This window comes from Cloeon dipterum, chromosome 4 (genome assembly GCF_949628265.1).
Source record: "Cloeon dipterum chromosome 4, ieCloDipt1.1, whole genome shotgun sequence".
Classification (NCBI taxonomy): domain Eukaryota; kingdom Metazoa; phylum Arthropoda; class Insecta; order Ephemeroptera; family Baetidae; genus Cloeon; species Cloeon dipterum.
The window spans coordinates 20,132,292-20,152,834 of NC_088789.1; the positions used below are offsets into that span (position 1 = coordinate 20,132,292).

At 38.2% G+C, this 20,543-nt stretch overlaps 1 protein-coding gene across 1 annotated transcript; it reads right to left on the reverse strand.

Annotated features, from left to right (window-relative positions):
- Positions 1-38: 38 nt before the first annotated feature.
- On the reverse strand, positions 39-14,372 carry LOC135944750 (lutropin-choriogonadotropic hormone receptor-like). The gene is made up of 16 exons (XM_065491918.1): positions 13,977-14,372; positions 11,721-11,792; positions 10,658-10,729; positions 10,530-10,598; positions 10,315-10,458; positions 10,120-10,260; positions 9,996-10,061; positions 9,796-9,939; positions 9,667-9,738; positions 8,188-8,495; positions 7,970-8,131; positions 7,721-7,915; positions 6,582-7,015; positions 5,387-5,884; positions 4,508-4,744; positions 39-4,328 (listed from the first exon to the last, which is right to left on the reverse strand). The coding sequence occupies exons 1-16, from the start codon at positions 14,177-14,179 to the stop codon at positions 3,882-3,884; spliced, it is 3,264 nt and encodes a 1,087-aa protein (XP_065347990.1). The 5' UTR covers positions 14,180-14,372; the 3' UTR covers positions 39-3,881.
- Positions 14,373-20,543: the final 6,171 nt, after the last annotated feature.

Sequence of the window (20,543 nt, forward strand, 5' to 3'; positions counted from 1 at the left end):
GCTGAGTGAGGAATGCGGTTGGTAAACAAACAAGCGGATTTTATGCAACAAAACTTTTATTTTAGTAGATAAATACATTTTAGCAACTGCTATCGAGACTTTAAAACTAAAAACTGCTACACACTGCCGCAAATTTATGGGAACATTTAATTGGCATAACATGGTGTTAAGTGGCTACAAATAAATTAAAGGAGTCGATTCATTGACATGGTTAATAATTATTTGAATTATGTCCTAGGCAAAACGATTTCCGTAGACACATATGATTATCAACAGTATTATTAAGTCTATAAAAGAGAAACAAGTAGTAAAGCTGGAGATTCAATCTCGTCAAGGGAAAGTAAATTAATTAGACACGTCCAATTAAGTTTCAAGTAAATGCAGTGTAGCTTCTTGACATTGTTCGAGCTTTTGTTATTATTGAAATGCACATACACAGCATTGAAAACATAAACAAGTGCTTTTTATCATTCAAGTGGCGTTATTGTTTAATTATTTTTCAGCCTTCGTTGGCAAGAAAGCAATTCTTTTCTTTATTCTCTACCGTAATATAATTATCTGCGAGCTATTTCACATTTTTTTTTTGTAAATCGAACATTAATAAATATATATGCACGTTCATTTTCTGTTACAATATTAATATCCACGGGAATAGGCCCAAAATGTGTCTAACTACATGCTGCGACAGAGACAGCCTAGATCAAACTGCAAACATACACAGTCCTCGCCTAATCTTGATCTAATTTCAATGCACGACAATGTTTTATGAATTCAAATAAATTAAATGCTTTTTATGTCCATTATTGACTATTAAATAGAAATAAATTAAAATATCTCATTTTGCACTTAATTGTTGTTAGCTGCCGTGCAAAACGAGCCCGTCCGAAGTTAAGAATATCTCTAGCTGCGATATTTTGCACCTAATTTGCAAACCGGCCAGGAATTAGTATATTATATTATTTTTTAAAAGCAGAAACACGTGACGAATTTAGTTTTCGTCTCTCTCCTTGTAGCACCTTTAGTATGGACGTTTTGAGCAAAATATTTTTTAACAAACAAGATAAAAACAGTTAGCCAATTATAAAGGCCGTTTTGCTCCCTGGCCCGTGCTTGCAAACTGAGGCGCAAAATTGAACATTAACATCACGTCAATCTTGTTGAAACATCAATAAATAAGGCCTTAAATAGTTACAGAGGACGCTTTAAATCTTGTACGTTCATTGTGACTGCGCACAAACGGAAAACAGACCCGAACCCCCACCAGTCATTTTCCACTCTGCTGTTCTCTTTACAAAAATCGCAGTCAAATATATTTGTGTCTATTAAAGGACAAGCATGTCGCAAAATATAATTTTTCATGGGACACTGAAAATTCTAGAAATCAGAGGGTGGCATATTGGATTTCTTTGGAATCGGCCTCTGCGCGAGCAAGCAAGTGCTGGACAAAAAAGGACGGCCATTTTTTGAAGTCATCAGTGTCATGGCCGCATAGGTTTCGCTTTTTTTGCCAATTGTTTAATTAAAAAAGCTTTTGGGCACTCTAATATATCAATTAGGGTTACGTGAATTTGTTAAGTGATATTTGTTGGGTTTTTTCTTAGGTACGTTTATGTTATTTAATCCAAACAATCAAGGCGAGTCCTGAACCTCACGCGGCCATGACACTGATGACGTCAAAATATGGCAGCTCTCTTTTTCCGACGCATGACAGCATAGCGCGGCGATCACAGATTCCAAAAATTACAAAGGCACTGATCTGAATTTCAGTATTTTTAGCTGAACATTAAATTATATTTATTTCGACATCCTATGTGTCCTTTAATCTTTATTACTCGCTAATCTATTCGTGCAGCGGAGGAAAATACAAAAAGAAAAAATCTAGCACATTTTGTACAATATACACAAAAGAAAAACGAGCACACGTGTACGCGCCAATCCGGGTCTGCTTGTGTGGTAACCATTTGTGTCAGAACAATATTTTAATATTTCATGAGCCAGGGATTTCGTTTGTATTCAGCTTGTTGTCTAGTGTCAAAATTGAGCCATTCCCTACGAGCTTCAACTGAACGATTCTCAACTAATATCATGCGATGGCTGCCCTGGTCCAGTTGTTATCTGCGTTTTATGTGTGGGGGTTACAAAAATGCGTGTGTGTGTCTGTTGTTAAAATCCGCGCGCCACTAAAAGCTGCTAGTATATTCGCTAACTAGTCCCGTTGCGCATTTAATCCACCAAAATAGCACACTCGTCTATGTCTTCAGTATATATTTATCTCTAAAATTTCATTGTCTAATTTGGACGTTATCCTGTTCATCTCAGATAAAACCTTTTAATAGGCATGGTTTTCCTTCTTCTTTTCTATTCGTTCCTTTTTTGTGACACACATTCAACTAGCAAGCCAATAGAGGCTCCCTGGGAGTAAAAGTTTACGAGAAAGAGACACATCATGTTTAAATGTTATCTTAAAGCTATTTGCAGCAAAAGAATGAATATATATGTAAGTATGGCAAAAAGAGAAAATGGATAAATCGTATGGCTAGGTGTTTGAGTTTGTGTATGTTTATAAATAATACTCCTTGCTATGGCCACGAATCAACAGATAATATATAAATCTCGTGAAAGCTGCTCTTATATTTAAGCATATATATTGGCACCATATTTTTAATTAGTTCCGAACATCACATTCCTCAAAATGTCATTTGGTGATCCACATTCTCCCTGAGGATTGAGAATGCCCAGTGATATATCATGGAAAAATTTAATTTTAGCCGATTGAGATCAGGGTTTGCAGTTTTGTCCATGAGTGTTTTTTTTTTTTTCAGAAAAAAGTAAGCAGGAAAAGTCCGTATTTTGCTGAGCACTATAAATTTTTGATATTTTCACACACGTTTTACAAAAATGTGCAAATTCATAAAAGTATGGTAAGTAGTTTACTTTGAAGTAAAAATTGATGCTTAAAACTGTTCAATAAAATTGTAGAAACCTTAACAAACGCAAAATTGCAAGAAATACAAAAAAATTGGCATTTATTATTTGTTAAAAAACTCCAATGGACAGTCTTTTTTTGTCAATTTATCCACCCTTTTGCCAAACCCTGATTGAGACAGCGGGGGTGAGTGAGTGTGTGAGTCAATTAAAAATTATTATGGCAAATGCAGCAGTCTGTGTGTGCGTGGTTAAAATTTGTGGAGGTCCTATCTCATTAAAAATAAGGTATTCCATTCTCAGGGATCAAGTGGCAAGCCCTCCAAACTCGCCCTACATACCGATCGAATTTAAAACCATTTTTTGCATCAAATGTGTGCACATTTTAGTGATGTAATGATGCACCTCCATATTTTTTAACTAGCATTATTTTCACGTAGCAAAGTTATTAAAAAAATTTTTATTGAATTGTGATCGTATTTGTTCCAAAAATTCCCCTGGAAAAAACGAATCGATTTTTAGTTTTCAATACACGAACTTGATATTTACACTACAGACATAATCAGGCCTGTGATAATATACAATATAAAATTTTTAAATTACACAATAATTGTCATCCGCTTAAAATGTCAACAATATATAACTTAGCTATTAAATGGGTTCACCAAAATGATTTTCGATGAACTTTTAACTACTTGAACCACATAAAAAAAAACAAGAAACGGAAAGTTAAAAATAAAATATGAATCAAATAGTCTTAAAAACCTTATCTCATCACGATAAGACAAAAAATTTAAGCTTAATCAGAAAATTTTTACCAGCAATTTATTCAAATTTAATTTCATTCTGATGCAAAAAAATGCTTCTAAATTCTGAAGGTATGCGGGCTTCAAACAAGCCCAGCCTTCTTACACTCAATAATTTGTTTACTTTGTGTGTATATAGTAAGGTAAAAATTAAACAATGCTGTCGTCCTTAACTGATTCTTTGTGACTAGGCTCCAGCTGACTGTTTGTTGAGGTAGAAACGGCGCTGGCAAAGTCAGCGCCGGCGCCACCGACCTCTGTGCTCTCCGCGGCCGAAGGAATGGTGGCCAGGTGGCGCACCAGCAGGCCGCGGGGCGCCGGCTCGTCGCCCAGCTCGGGGTGCGACACGGCGCTCTGCCTGGTGAGCCGCGGCTTGGCCTTGCACGGCACCACCACCGGCTCGGCGCCGCCGCCGCTCGCCACCGGCAGCAGTGGCTGCAGGGGGGACGGATGTGCGGCCGCCGACGACGCAGACGCGGCCCGGTTTTTCGGCACCACGTATGACTCGCTTCCCGACGCCGACGAGCGCGACATGCGCCACGTTGACGTCGACGCCGACGTGGCAGAATCGTTCCGGGAGCTTGACAGGTTCGACTCCTACGCAAAGATTTAAATTGACATGGTTGGAAATAGAGGACGGATGAGTATTTTATGAAATAATTCAAAATCATTTTAGTGAAATTTTTCTTGTAATGTACAGCAGCAAAGGAATGATAAATTGATCTTGTATGAGACCATCATGACAGGATAAGCCTAAAAAATAAAAATCCACTTACTTGTGAGGTCTTCCGAGTTACTGCCCAGGACGATCTGCGTTTCGGGTCGAGCAAGCGCAGCGGGATTCCGCACCTGTGGTGAGCGTTGCGCCACGAGTCCGACCTCGACGAGCTGAAGTTTTCGCTTGAGACTGATGACGCACGTTTGTGCTGCTTCTGTTGGATTTCTGCGATCTGGTATGCGTATTGGTCGTTCCTCTCCAGTGGCACGTCTTTGTGGCACAGGAACCAGGACACCTTAAACACAAATCATAAAACATGTTACCCGAAATGGAATTTATTAAACGAAGACAATTCTTTAAGATACAAAAAATTTAAAAAAATTAAGATTCTATAAAGTGTATTACTAAAATTATTCATATTCTCCCCTGCTTTTGTTTATAAATGAAAATTCAGCAAAGCTGAAGCTATTTTTTTAGTACAACTCAGTTTTTGTGCCATTTTCACTGTCAGACTCTTGTGTTATAAAAGGAATTTAACATCTAAGCATTTGCATAAATATATCTAAGACAATAGACAAAAACAAATTATTGGGTGGGAAAACTAGAATTGAACGCAATTATAGGGAACCAAGTTTCAGAAATAGAACAAAAACGGTTGGTCACAGAACATTTACTTAAAAATTCCATTTGCGAGATTTATTTTTCCTTTTTGACACCTTTAATAAATTGCATCATATACAAGAAGGAAAACTTGTTCAACGCTTCCAATCTAGCAAATTCTTATTTTAGTAAGCTCATCTCCTGTCATAAAAATGCAGACCTGACAACTTAATCCCCTGTAGGCTGATAGCAAAAGAACACATCGTAATAAAAAGATAGTAAAATTTTTGTAACCCTCATAATATATCTGATGAAATTGAACATGCAGAGCACTGACCTTGTCCATGATCCACATCCTTGCAGGTGCATTTCTGTTGGGCGAGGCTATCTCGATGCGCTGCATGCGCGGATTCTGGGCGAGCAGCTTGGCCGTGGGCGACGCGATGTTCATGGCGGAGCAGGCGCACGGAGCGTGCTCGCGGGACGAGCGGTCGACCAGGCTGTTGGTGTTGGCCGGCGTCTGGCGGTTGCTGAAGTTGGAGCTGTGCCTGCACCGGCCGATGCCTCTGGTCACGCGCGACTCCTCGATCGCCTTGCAGATGAGCACGCAGTCCTTCTTGAACTGCTTCGTCAGGATGGCGTAGAGGAACGGGTTGCAGCACGAGTTCAGCGGCAGCACGAACACCGTGAACACCTTGGCCTGCTCCAGCGAGATCAGCTGCAGGCCGAACGCCGCCGTCAGCGAGAAGAAGGCGATCGGAGACCAGCAGATGAAGTCGGTGAACACCAGCAAGGCCATTCGCTTGGCGATACGAGAGTCGTTCGAGTTCCAGGCCTGCAAAACATCATTTTTGTCATGGGTTGCTGGATAAAATCGGCACGAGGTCCGGCAAATTCAACGAAATTTATACCAAAAACCCTTCAGCTGGTCAAGGGAGTGCAGTTTTTGCAAATATAAAAAATGGTTATTTAGAACTTAGATTTTTTGGAGAACACAATTATAGAATTTTCAGAACACAAAAGTCAAAAAATTCAAATTTTTAAGGAGAAATTTCTAGAACACGAAAAAGAACACAACTCTGAGATTATTTCACACGAGTTTAAAAATGTCATGAGACAACTTTGAAGCACATTTCCAAATTTTTGGTTGAAACCCTTAACTGAGAATTTTGACCTTAAATCTGGTGTTTGTTTGATCAGCCCAATCGGAGTTGGCGAGAGGAACACCTTAATTTTGAAATAGCACCTCAGGGAGATGAGATAGTCGAGGTCTCAAAGTTTAAAAAATAGTACCGTAAAACCCGTAAAAATTAGAATTTTCAGGACAAATTTTTATAACGCATATTAACTGATTGCAGCTTAAATTTCGTTGTGTTTTTTGAACTATTGCCAATTTTACCCTCCAGCCCGTGACATTCCATCGGGTTTTATAACCAATATATCACATAATATGTCAAGCAAATCCTCGCTATAAAATGTTTTTCGTTTAAAATTAAAAAATGTAATTTTTATTAACAAATTGAATCAGTTACCTGTGATCCCCTGATGGCACAGTACATCTTGAGGTAGCACCCCATGAGGATGAGAAAAGCAACACCGTTGATGAACATGAGGAAAACAACATAGGACAGCGACGCGGTGCCCATGGTCTCGAAGGGCAGGCAGACTGCGAATTTGCGATAGTCGGAGATGCCGATGAGTGGCAGGATGGCCATGGAGAGGGAGAAGGTCCATCCGCCCAGCATTATGTAGCCGGCGTGCTTCAGGGAGAGTCGCTTGTTCAGGTGCATGGCGTGCGTGATGGCGTAGTTCCTCTCCAGGGTGATCACGGCCAACGTGTAGACGGACAGCTCGCAGCTGAGCACACCGAGGAAGCCGGCCAACTGGCAGCCGACCGACATTTGCCACGGGATGGCGTACTTGCGAAATTCGCCGAGTGTTGATGCATCCACCACCGCCAAAAAGCCTGCGAGTTTTGTCAGACAAAATGATTAAATGAAAAAAAGGAAAATAAATTTGTAAAAATCAATTAATAAAAAATTGAATTAGTTTACTACACGATTTGCTGTTGATCAAATTACTAGTTTGAATAATAAATCAGGACCGAAGAGTTTAAGTTTCAAAATTTAACGGTTATATATAAAATATTTTATACTTTGTTTCGATCTATTCAACGGTGAGCGAATTTATAAGTTAAATTTCTCTAATCGAGATAGTACAATAGGGAGACAATTCTCGCCAATAGATAAGCATGCAAACTTAAGAGACCATTTTCTCGGAAATTTAATTGGCACCTTTAGAAAATTTCTAATTTTCAGAGTGTATTTAAGGTACAGGTAAAACAGTTTTTTTTTATAATCTTACATTACAAATATATGCTACACTTCTAATCTTTATTCCATTATGTCGAGTTCAATTAAAATTTTAGCACGTAAATTATTTTTTTTTCAATTATTTATCTTCAGATTTCCATTGTAAAATTTTCCTCATAGGAACCTACCAATTAGTTAACTTTTGGATTTGAGAACGAATTATAAACTTATTAAATCACGGCTATTGGCAAAGTAGCCTGTCCCATGACAATATTAAAGAATACTAAAAAATCATTCAAGCGTCTGTGCCATTTGTTAATTAAATTCACAACACATTCCATCAATCAAAATTCACTCACCGAGATAAATGCCCATAAAAAAGTCAGCCATGGCCAGGTTGCAGACGAGGAATCTTGGCACGTCCATTTTGCTGCGGGAGAATGTGAGCACAAAAACTACGGTGCCGTTGCCAAGCATGGCGAGCAAAAAGACAATCCACACGCCGCATCGCAACGTCCACCAGTCGAATAAATCATGGCAGGGCAAAAACGGCCCTAAAACACGCCCAGATTGACATGTAAACCTGCTACCTGGTTTTGTATATTTACCTGGTAATGGAAGACAATGAACTCGACCGTGTCGTTTGGCACCTACGTGTTCTTCGTAGTACTCCTCCATGTAGGCTGGCAGGTTGCTAGGGTATGTTACATCCGGGCCAAAGGACTCGAGAATCTTGGCAATGTCGGGCCCAAATTTGTCCGTCAGGTTTCCTTAATTTTTTTTTAATTAGAGGCATTTTATTAAAATTAAAATCCGCGCGCCTTACTCAGTTTAGGCCAGAGCTCCGAATCGCTCGAATTCCAAAGGCCGAGGTCAAAATTGGAGCCAGAACCGGGAAAGATGACTGTGTCATCGAAGACGAGTTTATTTTGGTCCAATGAGTCTGCGTCTTCCTCGTCCGGAGGTTGAAATGCACAACAGTGGTAAGCGTACGAGAGCACCAGGGTCAAAATGCGAGGGAAATGCTGAGGACCGGGGAACTCCCTCAGGTTGGGGTTGTTGAAGGTCTTCAGGTGCAAGAGGTTGCTAAGCCCTTGCTCGGGCAAATGAGAGAATTGGTTGTTGCCCAAGTTTCTGTTTAAAAAGTAAGAGACTTTAAAAGGAGAATAAGTTAAGGGTTATGTGATTGCAGACTTGAACCTTGGTTGATTTATACGTTTTTTAACCGATGCTTGTAGCATTTATCTTTGTTTCTTTAAGAAAAATCTTTCTCGCGAAATATGTACGAGATGAAGAATCTATTTTGCCGAAGGAAAAAATTATAGAAAAAGAGGAGACAAAAATGTATTAATTTTCATTAGTAAAATTTTCGATTTGAACACCAAAAATGTATTGCATGGATATCTAGCCTATTTCCAAGGAAAGCGCAGCTATTAATTTGAAAAAGGTTTTTCTACTTCCATCCAACAAGGCTTGAAATCAGATAAAATATTCCGTTTTTCACGGTTTTCAAGTTAAAGACATTTAAACCTTGAACTATGGAGACTATCTACGGCTGTAAAAGCTCCTCTAGGTTAAGTTAAAAGTCATGAAAATTGTAATCTAAGGGATAGAAAATATTTAACTGATTTGAAATAATAATCGAATTAAATAAGGTGTGCGAGTTTGACTTTTTTTATTTCAGCGGTTGTGAGTCATTGAGCAAGTTCAAAAAGGTGTGATGCAATATTGCATCATATATATTCTGGTAAATTTCTTTGAAAAGGCTTTTTCACAATCGACTCGCAATTTTTAGAGCCAAAATAATGCTGGATTTTATGAAAACTGAAAATCCTTAGAATCACTTAAAATTCTATTACAAACCGTTAAATTTGTTACGTGATTGATGGAAAATTTTGGAAAAATCACGAACCTTTACAAAAATATGAGAATAGTTAAATCATACGATTTGTCTCACTAAGATTCCAAAAATATAAAGTTTATTGAGATGCGACAACGTTTCAAGAATGGTCGTTTTAAAATTTTACAACTTTTTAAATTACGAAGGCGAGGATTTAGCGAACTATAAATAATTGGAACTATTATCCTTTGCAAAATTTTCATTTTTTTTATCAAATGGAAGCGAAAAACACCATAATTTTCGGATTAAATGGTGCGCTCTCGTCGTTAGACGATTTCATGTGACTTTAAGAGTGGTTCAAATTGCATCAAACTGCATGACTCGTGCTCGTACGTCATAAATGCAGTGCTAGAGATAAGAAATTCAGGTCGGGCGCCTGTGGAGAACCCTGCTGAATATACTTACAGGTCCTCTAGAGTGGTTAATGGAATGAATGTTTCGGGATGAATGCTCTCAATGCCGTTCCCCTCCAGATCCCTGATTAGAAATAATTAATGGGACTGCGAAAGGCAGGGGAAACGTGTTAGCACTCACAAAACTTGCAGTTTTGACAGTCCTTTGAACGCTTCTTGCGGCACGTGTTTGATTTTGTTGCGCGACAACAGCAAGTCGTGAAGCTGCGACAGGGCGGAAAATGGATGAGATTCGACAGTTTCGATCTGGTTCTTAGAGAGCTCCCTGGAATTGCGGAGAGAATTAGCCGAAATGCGAACCGGAAGCAGCGACACACTTACAAAATTCTGAGCTCTTTGCACTCACTAAGGTCTGGGATTCGCGACAACTCGTTCGAGCTCAAGTCCCTGCAAAGAGATGAGCCTGTTTTTGAGGGATATAAAGCGAGGAGAAAATGCTGCTTACAAAGATTTCAACTTAGGAGTAAGGGCACACAGATTCGAAGGTACTTCTTGCAAAGAGGCTCTCTCGATGGTCAAGATTTCTAAGCTGCTGCTCCCGTTTAAATTGGGGAAAATGGTCAGATTTCGTGCATCAGACAGAATTCTACAAAAGGACAAGCGTAATGAGATTTTTTCCTACTAAAGTGAAAATTTATACAGTTTTCTCATGAACGTCAGTCCAACAAATGCATCAGGGTGAAGGAAGGTCATGGGGTTGCCTCTCAGTTCTAGCACTAGCAGCCGAGGTAATTTCTGCAGTATGCCGTGTGGGATTACTTTAATCTTATTGTTTGACAGAGATCTGCAATGACAAATGGAGAGTGAGCTAAAAGCTGCGGCACGTGTATGTACACATTTTAATAGGCCACTTACAAATGCTTTAAAAGTGGAAGCCCCACGACGGCCTGCGGGATCTCAGTTAAGTAATTATCATCCAAATCTCTGAAATTTACCCAACTGAATTCAGTCCTGTTCTAAATTGAAAAAAGAGATAAACTCACAAGATTTTCAAGTTTTCTAGCCCCGCAAAGGCACCCACTTCTATTTCCCAAAGGTGGTTCTTCCGGAGATTCCTACAGAAAATAAGGTATATGAAAATATGGTTTGGGGAAGGGCGGAAAATTTACAAAAAAAACTGTCCAGTGTTTTTAAGGATATTTCCTGGAAAAAAAAGAATTTTTACAATTGATTTTGAGACCTATTATATTTAGAAATAAACAAAAACTTTCATAGTGCGATCATTAAATTAGCATTCTCAACTGCTGTCCTACATACTTGAGAAGTCCAAAAATTTCATGAGCGGAAAAATCACTGGCAATAATAATAATTTTTTAAATGTAAAAAAACTAATTGAATTTAAGTGCTTTTCATCGAAGTAATACAAGAAAAGTTACAAAGCCCAGAGTAAACTCCTCATTAATAAAATATTTTTTCGGAGTGTCAAAAATTACCCCATCAAAGATATGAGATATTCTTTGACTAAAATTTCAACAACATCAAGTCAATCCATTGCCATTTTCCGCAAATTGCTCAAATCTAGTTTAAAAAAATTCGAGCGCTGTACCAAATTCAAATCACGACAGGGCTACACGACTTTAATGAGTTTGACTCCTATTAATAAGTATCTTGTGTAAAACCGCTCCAGACTATATTAAATTTTATATTTTTTTGTACAAATGTTTTTTTTTTTTAAATAATTCAACATTGAGTAAAGGCGTTCTCAGGTAAAAATTATTATTTCCAGTGCTTTCAAGTACAAGACTTCGTATTGTTGTATGTAGATAGCTAATTAGGAAAACTTAAACTACGTAAAAAGTGTTAATAAACAAGAAACAAATCAATTTCAAATCACATAAAAATTAAATACAAAAAATCAATACTGATTTTAATAAGGTTTGTTCCCCACTGAACTTTTTACAATCGTTTTTCAATAAATTTGTCAGCAGATTATGGGAAAAAATCATCTATTTTGTAATCAGAAAAATACAAATTTCATAAAAAAAATGCAAAAAGATACGGTCAGACAACTCTGCGTCGGCGTGCTGCGGAAAAACAGTAACTCACAGTTCCTCGAGGGTGTTGAGTCCCTCCATGTCCCCCGTGGCCACATAAGTGATGTTGTTCCCAGTCAGGTCCCTGCAAAGCATAAAATGTAGCGTGTCAATTTCGCTTTCGTAGCATGTTTACCGTGAGCTCAAGAGCTGAAGAGAATTTATTTAATTTAGTCCCCGTGACCCCGATGCTTTGATAAGAAATGGTGCTAAACATGCAAAACGGGGCGTATATTTATTTTTTTTTCAAACAGAGACGCGACGTGGCTCATCAGTCAATCCTATTCATTCTGGGTCGTCGAATTTTCATCGAATCATTCGACGTCAGATAAATAATGAGTTTCTAATAATGATAAGGAAATTCCGCATAAAGCCAAGGCTGTCGTAAAACAAGAAATAGGTCAATGCATTTTTAAGAGGGCGATTGCTGTATGATTAATTTTTATTGCGCACCGACTTTTCTGGACCAATCGATCATCAGTGGCGTTTTGCAGGTGCGAGATTCGCCACATCATGACGCAATTAACAACTCTGTTTAGTCTGGGTTGCCGCAAAGCTGCTAAATATTGTACGCGACGTGATTAGAGTTTATGCAATTTTATTATGAATTAAATTTAATCTGCTTTGAGGTCATAAATTATTAGGTCACATGAATCACATACGTTTGCGCGACTGCGTGTGTAGAAACTTATTTACTTGTTTGTAAATGTCACAGACATCAATCTAACAACATGTCATTTTCAGCACAATTTTCTCTAAAAGCAAAAGCTGCTTCATTTTACGGTGAAAATTTGGACGCACGTTAAATATTCATGCATTATTAAAATTCCTGGGAAGGAAAAGTTTCGAGGAGCGCGCACCTTATGGTTCTCTTTAGAGTAGAGATCAAACGGGACGAAATTGAATTTGGCAGTTTTGGAATGACGAGGCAATAATTTAATAATTTCAATTTGCTCCTTAAGGAAGCTGCTGCTTCGTCAGGAAATTAAGCGTGTAAATCGTTTAACTTTCGTGAGTGCGGGAACTTTTCAAAGACGGAACACTCCTGAGAGTGTTGATAATTTATGACAAAAGTTTATTTTGAGAAACACGTACGCCGTGTTAAATTTGTATAAGACGCTGTAAACAAACAAGGAAAGCCCCTTTGTGAACTAATTTTTTTCCCTTTGTCACTTACCGAGATCTCTTTTTAAATAGAATGAGGTTTTTCGACGAATAAGACGACTTTTTAAAGACGATTTTGGGCTAAATTTAGTTTCTAGTTCATTTAGATAGTTTTTAATACCAATCTTTCGGTTAATTTTCCTACCATGAAAGTACGTTTTAAGTGGTTGCCATTTTTTATTTTGAAAGAGAAATAATTATTTATTTTGAATGATCATTGCACAAGCTGGTGCTCTATTATTTTTTTATAGAATTTATCGGAAAAAATGAAATTTTGGTGGGAAAATCGTTAATTTCAGGATTTTAGTAGAGTTTAAGGGCGATATCGTCGTTTTAAGTGCGGCATGAGTGTTTTTATTAAATTATTCGTTCTCATTTGCCGTCTAATTGTAAGAGAAACTCAACTACAATAAATTGTCAATAGTCTTAAAATCCAGACCCTACAATTTAAATTGAGGGCAATCAATTTTCTTTTTCTTTTCTTTTTTTATTTATTGTTAGTTACATTGAGGTAATAGGGATTGCACAACACAACATGCTGGGCGATGTTAAATTATTTATTGAAGCTTTGATAGTTACAATGAAAATAGCCATCATTGTTCGAAGTAAGTAAATTAATGAAAGAGACTGCAAGAGTACTCCACGGTTTAATTGCTCTTTTATGAGCACACACTTGCAATTACGATGAGCAATAACATCGCCGTGTTTTATTTGTGTTTGCTGTCGTAAAACATGGACTCTAAAATATTTAGTAAAAATAATTGTCAAGCTTGGTAAGCAGAGCAACGAGCAATTTGGATGAAAAAATAAACATTTCATAGCCCTTTCATCAAAGGCGGCAAAATAAACGCAACCCTTGCAAGATCAAAGGAGGAAAATTGCTATACACTTCGCGAGGCCGCGTGCTCGGCAGACGTCAAACGTGCAATCTGCGCAGCGTGCCGAATAAAAAAATAAAAAATAAAATCGTCGGATGTCACACGCGCTGGCCGAGGCGTCGAGGCTGGCATATGCGTGCATGGAAAAGGAGGGGCGCCCTTTAAATACATACGTGCCATTCGAAAAGGCCCCCCCGAAACCCCTCTTAAATAAAGGAGAAACTCACAGCTTCTTGACGGCTGGCACGCGTGCGATGACGGCTGCCGATGGCACGCGGTCCAGGGCGGCGGATCGGCACACGACCTGCTTGCTCTCGGGCTTGCACCTGCAGAGGCCACCGTCGCACAGGGGGCGGTCGGAGGCGGCTGCGGCGGCCACGGCCGCCGCCAGCACCAGCAGCAGCGGCAGCAGCTTCGGTTCGGCCGCCATGCCGAAGGCCTACGAGTCTAGAGGCTCATGCAGTCGGCGGCGGCGGGCGGACAGCGTCGACGGCCCGCGGTGCTGCTCATCGGAGGAGGCTCCGCCAATAATGGGTCATGGCTGTCTTCTGTCTAAGTTGCTCGCTCGCCTGCCTGCTCCTTCTCCTACTCTCTCCCCCGGCCCACTCCACTGACTCCACACTCGAATCGCCCGGAGCTAGCCGAGTGCCCGAGCACCGTGAGCACCGCGAACGCAGCGCACCGGACATAAGAAGGACTAGGGGCAGTCGAACCGCCATATTAGTATCAAGAAATCTTGTTTTCGCGGCATGAAGGGGTGTTTCTGGTGAAACAACATGGCGGATGCATCTGTCCTTTTCATTCCGTCCTTATGCGGAGAGAGCGGCCGAGCGAGTGTGTGAGTGAGCGGCGCTGCAAGTGGTCGCGCCCTCGCACCAGCCGACCGCCGCACTTTCTTTCTCTCTCTCGCTCCGCGCTGCTTATTACATCACAATCTCGTCGCTCTCTGTTTATATAATAATATCTCGTGCCGCCCGTGATGCCTTTTTGCATGCCCGCCACCGCGCCACCCGTTAGCAGAAGCGCGACTCGTCGTATTTCATTTACATTTCGCTCTGGATTAAACGCTCCGGCGCTTTAAATTTACATTCACTTGCGTGTCGCATTGTTGTGCGTGCTTTGGGTACTTACTGAAAAAATGCTGCTCTAAACTTGATTCCATATTTAGACACGCAATTATTATTAAACGTGCAAGCACAAAGTTTATTTTAAAGTTCCTGGTGTGTCGGTGAAGTATTCAGAAACGGTCACCGACATCTCAGGGTCGGAAATATTATTTACCCAAATGAACGAGAGATGATAATGAAAAGAGAATTTTATTTATTTGTAAACATTTTTCCCTCATAAAATCTATTAAATATTTTTGTTCAAACGCTTTTTAATTCTCATTTCGCAAACTTTATTTGAAACAAGAATTTTCGCTTTTGAAATCCATCTCTGCAGCACTCAATTAAATTATACGACGCAAAAAATATCACGATGTTTCGCAAATTTGTAAAAGTTATGTTTGGGAATTCCAAACAATCCGATATTTTTGGTCTGTTTATACGATTTTGACCAGCAAATTTTGTCTTCTTTAAAGAGAGGAACTATGGATTTTTTCTAATTATTTTATACTGTAGAAATTTTGCGAAAAAGTTTGGGACTATATAGGACAAATATTCATATAAACTAAGAGAGCCAAACATCATAAAAATTGATTGTTCTTACACGGAAGAGCTGTTCCATAGAAAAAAATAGTTTCTTAACTATCGTTTTAGCTTTTTTTATGTTGTAAAATGCTTTCTATCCCAATTTTAAAATGAGATTGTGTGCACTATAATTAATTCATGAAAGTTTCAATTGAATTGAGTCATTATTTAACCAATTATCAGAAACATAATCGTCGTGAACCTTGGTGTAAATAATAGTGCCTTGCGTTAAACCGATCAAGATCCAATGCCAGTGGCTCTCACAATAAGCTAATTGAATTACCTCTTGTTTGCATTATATTTAATTTAATATTCAAAACCAAACACTCTGCTATCATAATTTTACTGTATGTACTATAATTACTCTCCATGAATGAACAAAGAGGTTTTTAATCATTGTTTCAAAGGCAAACATTTCTAAAGCCTCGTTAAATGTATCATTATTTATTTTCTTATGCTAACATATTTTTTACTCGGTTAATTAACAATGCTGTCATATGAATAAGGTCTAAATTATCATCGCAAAAGTAACTAAATTTTATTCTCCTTCCTGGATGTTGTTCATCAAAAATTAGATATTATATAGTTAAAATTTTGAAATATTTCTAACTGAAAATAAATAAAAATATATAAAACAATTTAAAAATGGCTGTAAGCTCCGTTTCGTCTCTCAAGTGGCCTTTAACATGTTTGCCTGATGTCAACAGTTAGTTCGCTTCCGTCTCTTTCGCTCCCAATTCCCAAAAGCTAGAGTGGTGCCAAACGACCTAGAGCGGGGTTTTGAACTCGCGGGCGTTGAATGGTTTATTTCTGTAACCCACTCGCCCGGCAAGTTGAGCAACTTCATTCAAGCCCTTGAATTACGCTATCTTGTTGCACCGGCTACTCACATTACTACGTACATTCTATAGTATCGTGATTAATAATAATAACAAAGCCGTTCAGCGTGTGCCGGGAAATTATCTCCCAAAATTACCTGCAGTCCGATAATAATTGTGCTTGCGTGTTCTGTATCTATCAAACGAGTTATTTAGTGTACGATCACTTTGGATAATTGTTATATTTAAAAGAAATTAATAGAAACACAAATAACGTGACACGGTGTAACACGGAATTAAAAAAAATATCATCTCTGCTTGGATTAGTCAGTTTTTGTTTCTTTTTGCAACAACATTTTTCGTGTAGACACATGCTTGTTTTTATAGAGCGATCGCCTGGTGATATTTCGTCTGAATTAGCTGGAATTGTAATTTTAAATAAATAAAGATATTTTTAGTGGTTAAATAAGTGCTTTGAATTTTAGGAGATCAATTTTCTGAGCTTCCAATCGTTAAAGAATGATAAAAAAATGAGCACGAATCATGCAAATTAAAACCAACTACCCACTTAGAAGCGTTTAAAACCATCTAAATAATCTGATAGTTCATGGAATGTACTTAAATATTTTTTTATTCAGGAAATATTTATCTCATGATAATTTATTTTAGGTGCAATTTTTAAGAAATGAAACTTTTGTTCGGGTTGATAGCTATCCTTTCGTGTTCAAACTACTTTGGCACACTAAAGAAACTTAGATTGGCCATTTCAAAGCCAGGTTCAACCTTCAAGGCCTGATCCTGACATGACCCTGAGCGTAGAAATTTCGAAATTATCGGAAATCTGCGAGCTAAATCTCGTTTAAAATGTTTTCAACCCAAAGAAACTCAAATTTGCTGTCGTATATTAACAAAATAGATAAATTATTAGTTATTTTCTGCAGACTAAATATATATTTTTTAATGAAAAATGGAATTTTGGCTTAAATGAAAAACAATCGACTATTTTGAAAAAACAAAACTTCTCAAAAATTAACAGCCGTATAACTATAAAAGAGTTCAGAAATCCTTTAGTGTTGTGTATATCGGTTCGCTAGAGAAGTGACGGCAAAAGTGTTGTATCAAAGACAATAGGAGCGAGTAATAATAGACCGTGATTTAATTCACGTGGCCGGCGAGTGATACAAATAATATACCTCGCCCAAAACAAATATATAAATTTTTCGTCCCGGCCAATGAGTGTTCTCTCATTTTAGAACGGAGCCGCGCGACACAATAAACAAACATTTTAGTGCGCGGTGTTCTAATTTGCATGCCCTTTGATTGTCGGACTCTCTAATCACTTCTGTCTTATCTTTCAATTCTCTCTAATGTTTCACATTGTTGATCGACCACTCAAAAGAGTTGTACACAAGATTTGTGAGAAACGAATTTAATGGAGCCTTGGCCAAGATTATATTTTGCAAGTTAAAGAAGCAGTTTTAATTAATTTCAGTTTTTTTATGGATAATCACATTTTAATCAGGAAATTCCCTCTGGTATTTTATTGACACGTTTCTCAAGATAGGTACACTAGGTGCAGCAAATATTTGCAAAATTTTCTTCTTAGTTGATGCAATTACCTCTCTTGACTCTAAAATTGTGCTCAACTTGAAAACTATTTCAATATGCCTCTAACGATGCGCAGCCTGCGAAAAATGACATTACGCAAGGGATGTGCATATATTGCAAACTCGCAGATAAAAATTGTTGTCTATCCATGAATGCAATTATTGCACATTTCCCAACCTCGTTATATTCAACAGAAGCAGAAATATTTCAACAAAGCGCACAGCTTGTTACAACGAATGATGGAAGCAATGCTCAGCGATGAAGCAATGAATGCAAATTTCCATATAATTTAAAGTAGTTTCCAGCTGATGCATTTTTTATGGATTGTAGCTTCTTTCCCTCTCAGTATTCCCAATTGACAACCACGGCAGCAGCACAAAAAATATTGTTGATCCGTTTGAAGCAGGTGAAGCGTAAATGTGTATAATGCATCACTTAATTCAGTAAGCAACAATTCAAAATCAAAATTTTGACTTTTCCAATTTTTTTAAATCATTTGTTCTAAATTCGGATACTTTTTACGGTTTTAAAAGGTTATTTCGGATTTACACAATTTTTCTGATTTTAAAACAATTTAATTGAATAAATATTAACGGACCAATTATTTATTAGTCAAGCGTTCGAAATGTAGAGATAAACTTTTATCCAATAAAATATTGAAATTCGACTCTTAAAATAGAATTTATTATTGAAAAATTCAATATTCTTGAGAGGTTAATGAATAACAAGTCTTCGACCTCTTTGATTTCCGAGTTATTTAACTAACTTAGACCAGTTTCGACGAATCCAGTTCACTCTATTTCATGAGATAAAAGATATGCGAGTCAATATACATCATTTTAAACCACCCTCAATTGAAAATCTTTTTAAAAATCTAGATTTTCTATATTTTATTTTAGGAAAAATTAGCTTGAATAAAATGTTATTTAGAGCAAGTTCAAATTTTCGATAAAATAGCGACACTGAAATTGCTTCCGCAACAGTACAATATTTTGGAACGAGTTGCCTTGCGGTGTCAATAATAATTGGCTCGTGGCAGCAGCGCAAAGGATCGGCGACCGCCCTCGAAGTCGGAGGCAGGTGGTGCACTTTCGCGTGAGAACGTGTGTGCTGTGCATGCATGAATGAAACACGATATCGGCGGGTATAAGAAGTAAGAAATAAAAATGCACTTTGGTGACACACTTTCCGATTCGTGGCAGTCGTAGTTTTTCAATTGCACACATGCACAGCACAATCAGGAAACTCGCGGACGCTTGTTAAGGGGTATATCTCATGTATGCTTTTTGCCCGGCGCGCGCGTTTCGCTTTCAGCGAGGCGGCGACGCCGTCCTTGGAGTGTCTAGCGCCGCGGACGCAGCCCGAGCTAGGCTCCTTTCATTAGCATAAATCAATACCATAGAGAAGCAGCAGCTCTCGCCCGCCCGCCCGCACATCGCACACGCGAAAAACAAGCTTTGCCGCTGCGGCAGCCGGCGAGCAGAAAAACTGCTCAACGGACACTTTTCTTTCGTTCCGCGCCCGCACCGTCTGCTTTTGCTCTTTGCACCTAACAGATTCCAATTTGCAATTCGTATCTCGAGCCTTCCCTGTGGGAAATTTGGACGCGGTTGACTATTTTTTGCTGAGCTTTCAATCGGCACGGCCGGTGGACTATCAAATAAGCAGAAATCGTGTATTTTAAAGCTTTAAACCCCTCTTAAAATAATGCAAAGAAAACTGCAAAGAGTAGAGCAATTGTGAAAAACCAAAAAGAACTTAAATTCTCAGGTTGCCTCTCAAATTTGGGAGGAAATCGGCTCAAAAGCTAATCAAGTGGCGAGCTGTCTCATTATTGAAAAGAAATTTGTCTCGAAATTCGCACACTGTTGGATAAATCGTGACGAGATAGGAACCGAAAATCAAATGTAAAACATAATTGACAATATGCCGGTGTAATGTTTCAAGAAATTTTGCAAATTCTGAAATTTAACTGTAGTACCCAGACTTGATTTCACTATTGCACATTTTAGATTTAAACTCTGATTCTAAAATCCACAAACAATGAACCGCTTACCATAGCCAAAAACACAAAGTATTCTAATTTTTATGTCTCTTAGGCTTTACATTTAGGGTCTAAAAGGATTTTTCCTTTTTTATAAAATAATTTAAAAATATTCCCATTTTTTCACGTCATTGAACTTTTCGGCACTTTTTACCTTTCAATTAACACATAGTAAAAAATTGACATGTGAATATTCATTTATCAAATCACAGATATTGCAGATAACGAGTACAAACAGTGCGGTGGCGTTGAGTTATCTGTCGAGTATGTACGCGACGCGCGTCGAGTGAAGAATTGTGAACATATCGATGCGATTAGCCGTTTCCATTTGTCCTTCACGTTGAGAGCACCCTTCAAGATAAAATTACTTTGAACTGCATGAAGAGCGAATTTACCTATTTGGATTGTCCCGATGTGTACAGGACAAGTGTGTGTTAATTGAAAGTCCAATATAGGTGATAACCAAAGCATAGAACGAATTAATAATAAAACAATCATTCGATCAAGATAATTTTTTATATAAATTCCTGTTGAGATATGTTTCCCTCAAGCAGAAAAAAATAATAATTTCGGAAAATCACAAGGTGTAATAAATGTTGCAACCTCTATGGTTTTGAAATTTAGGCGAGAAAA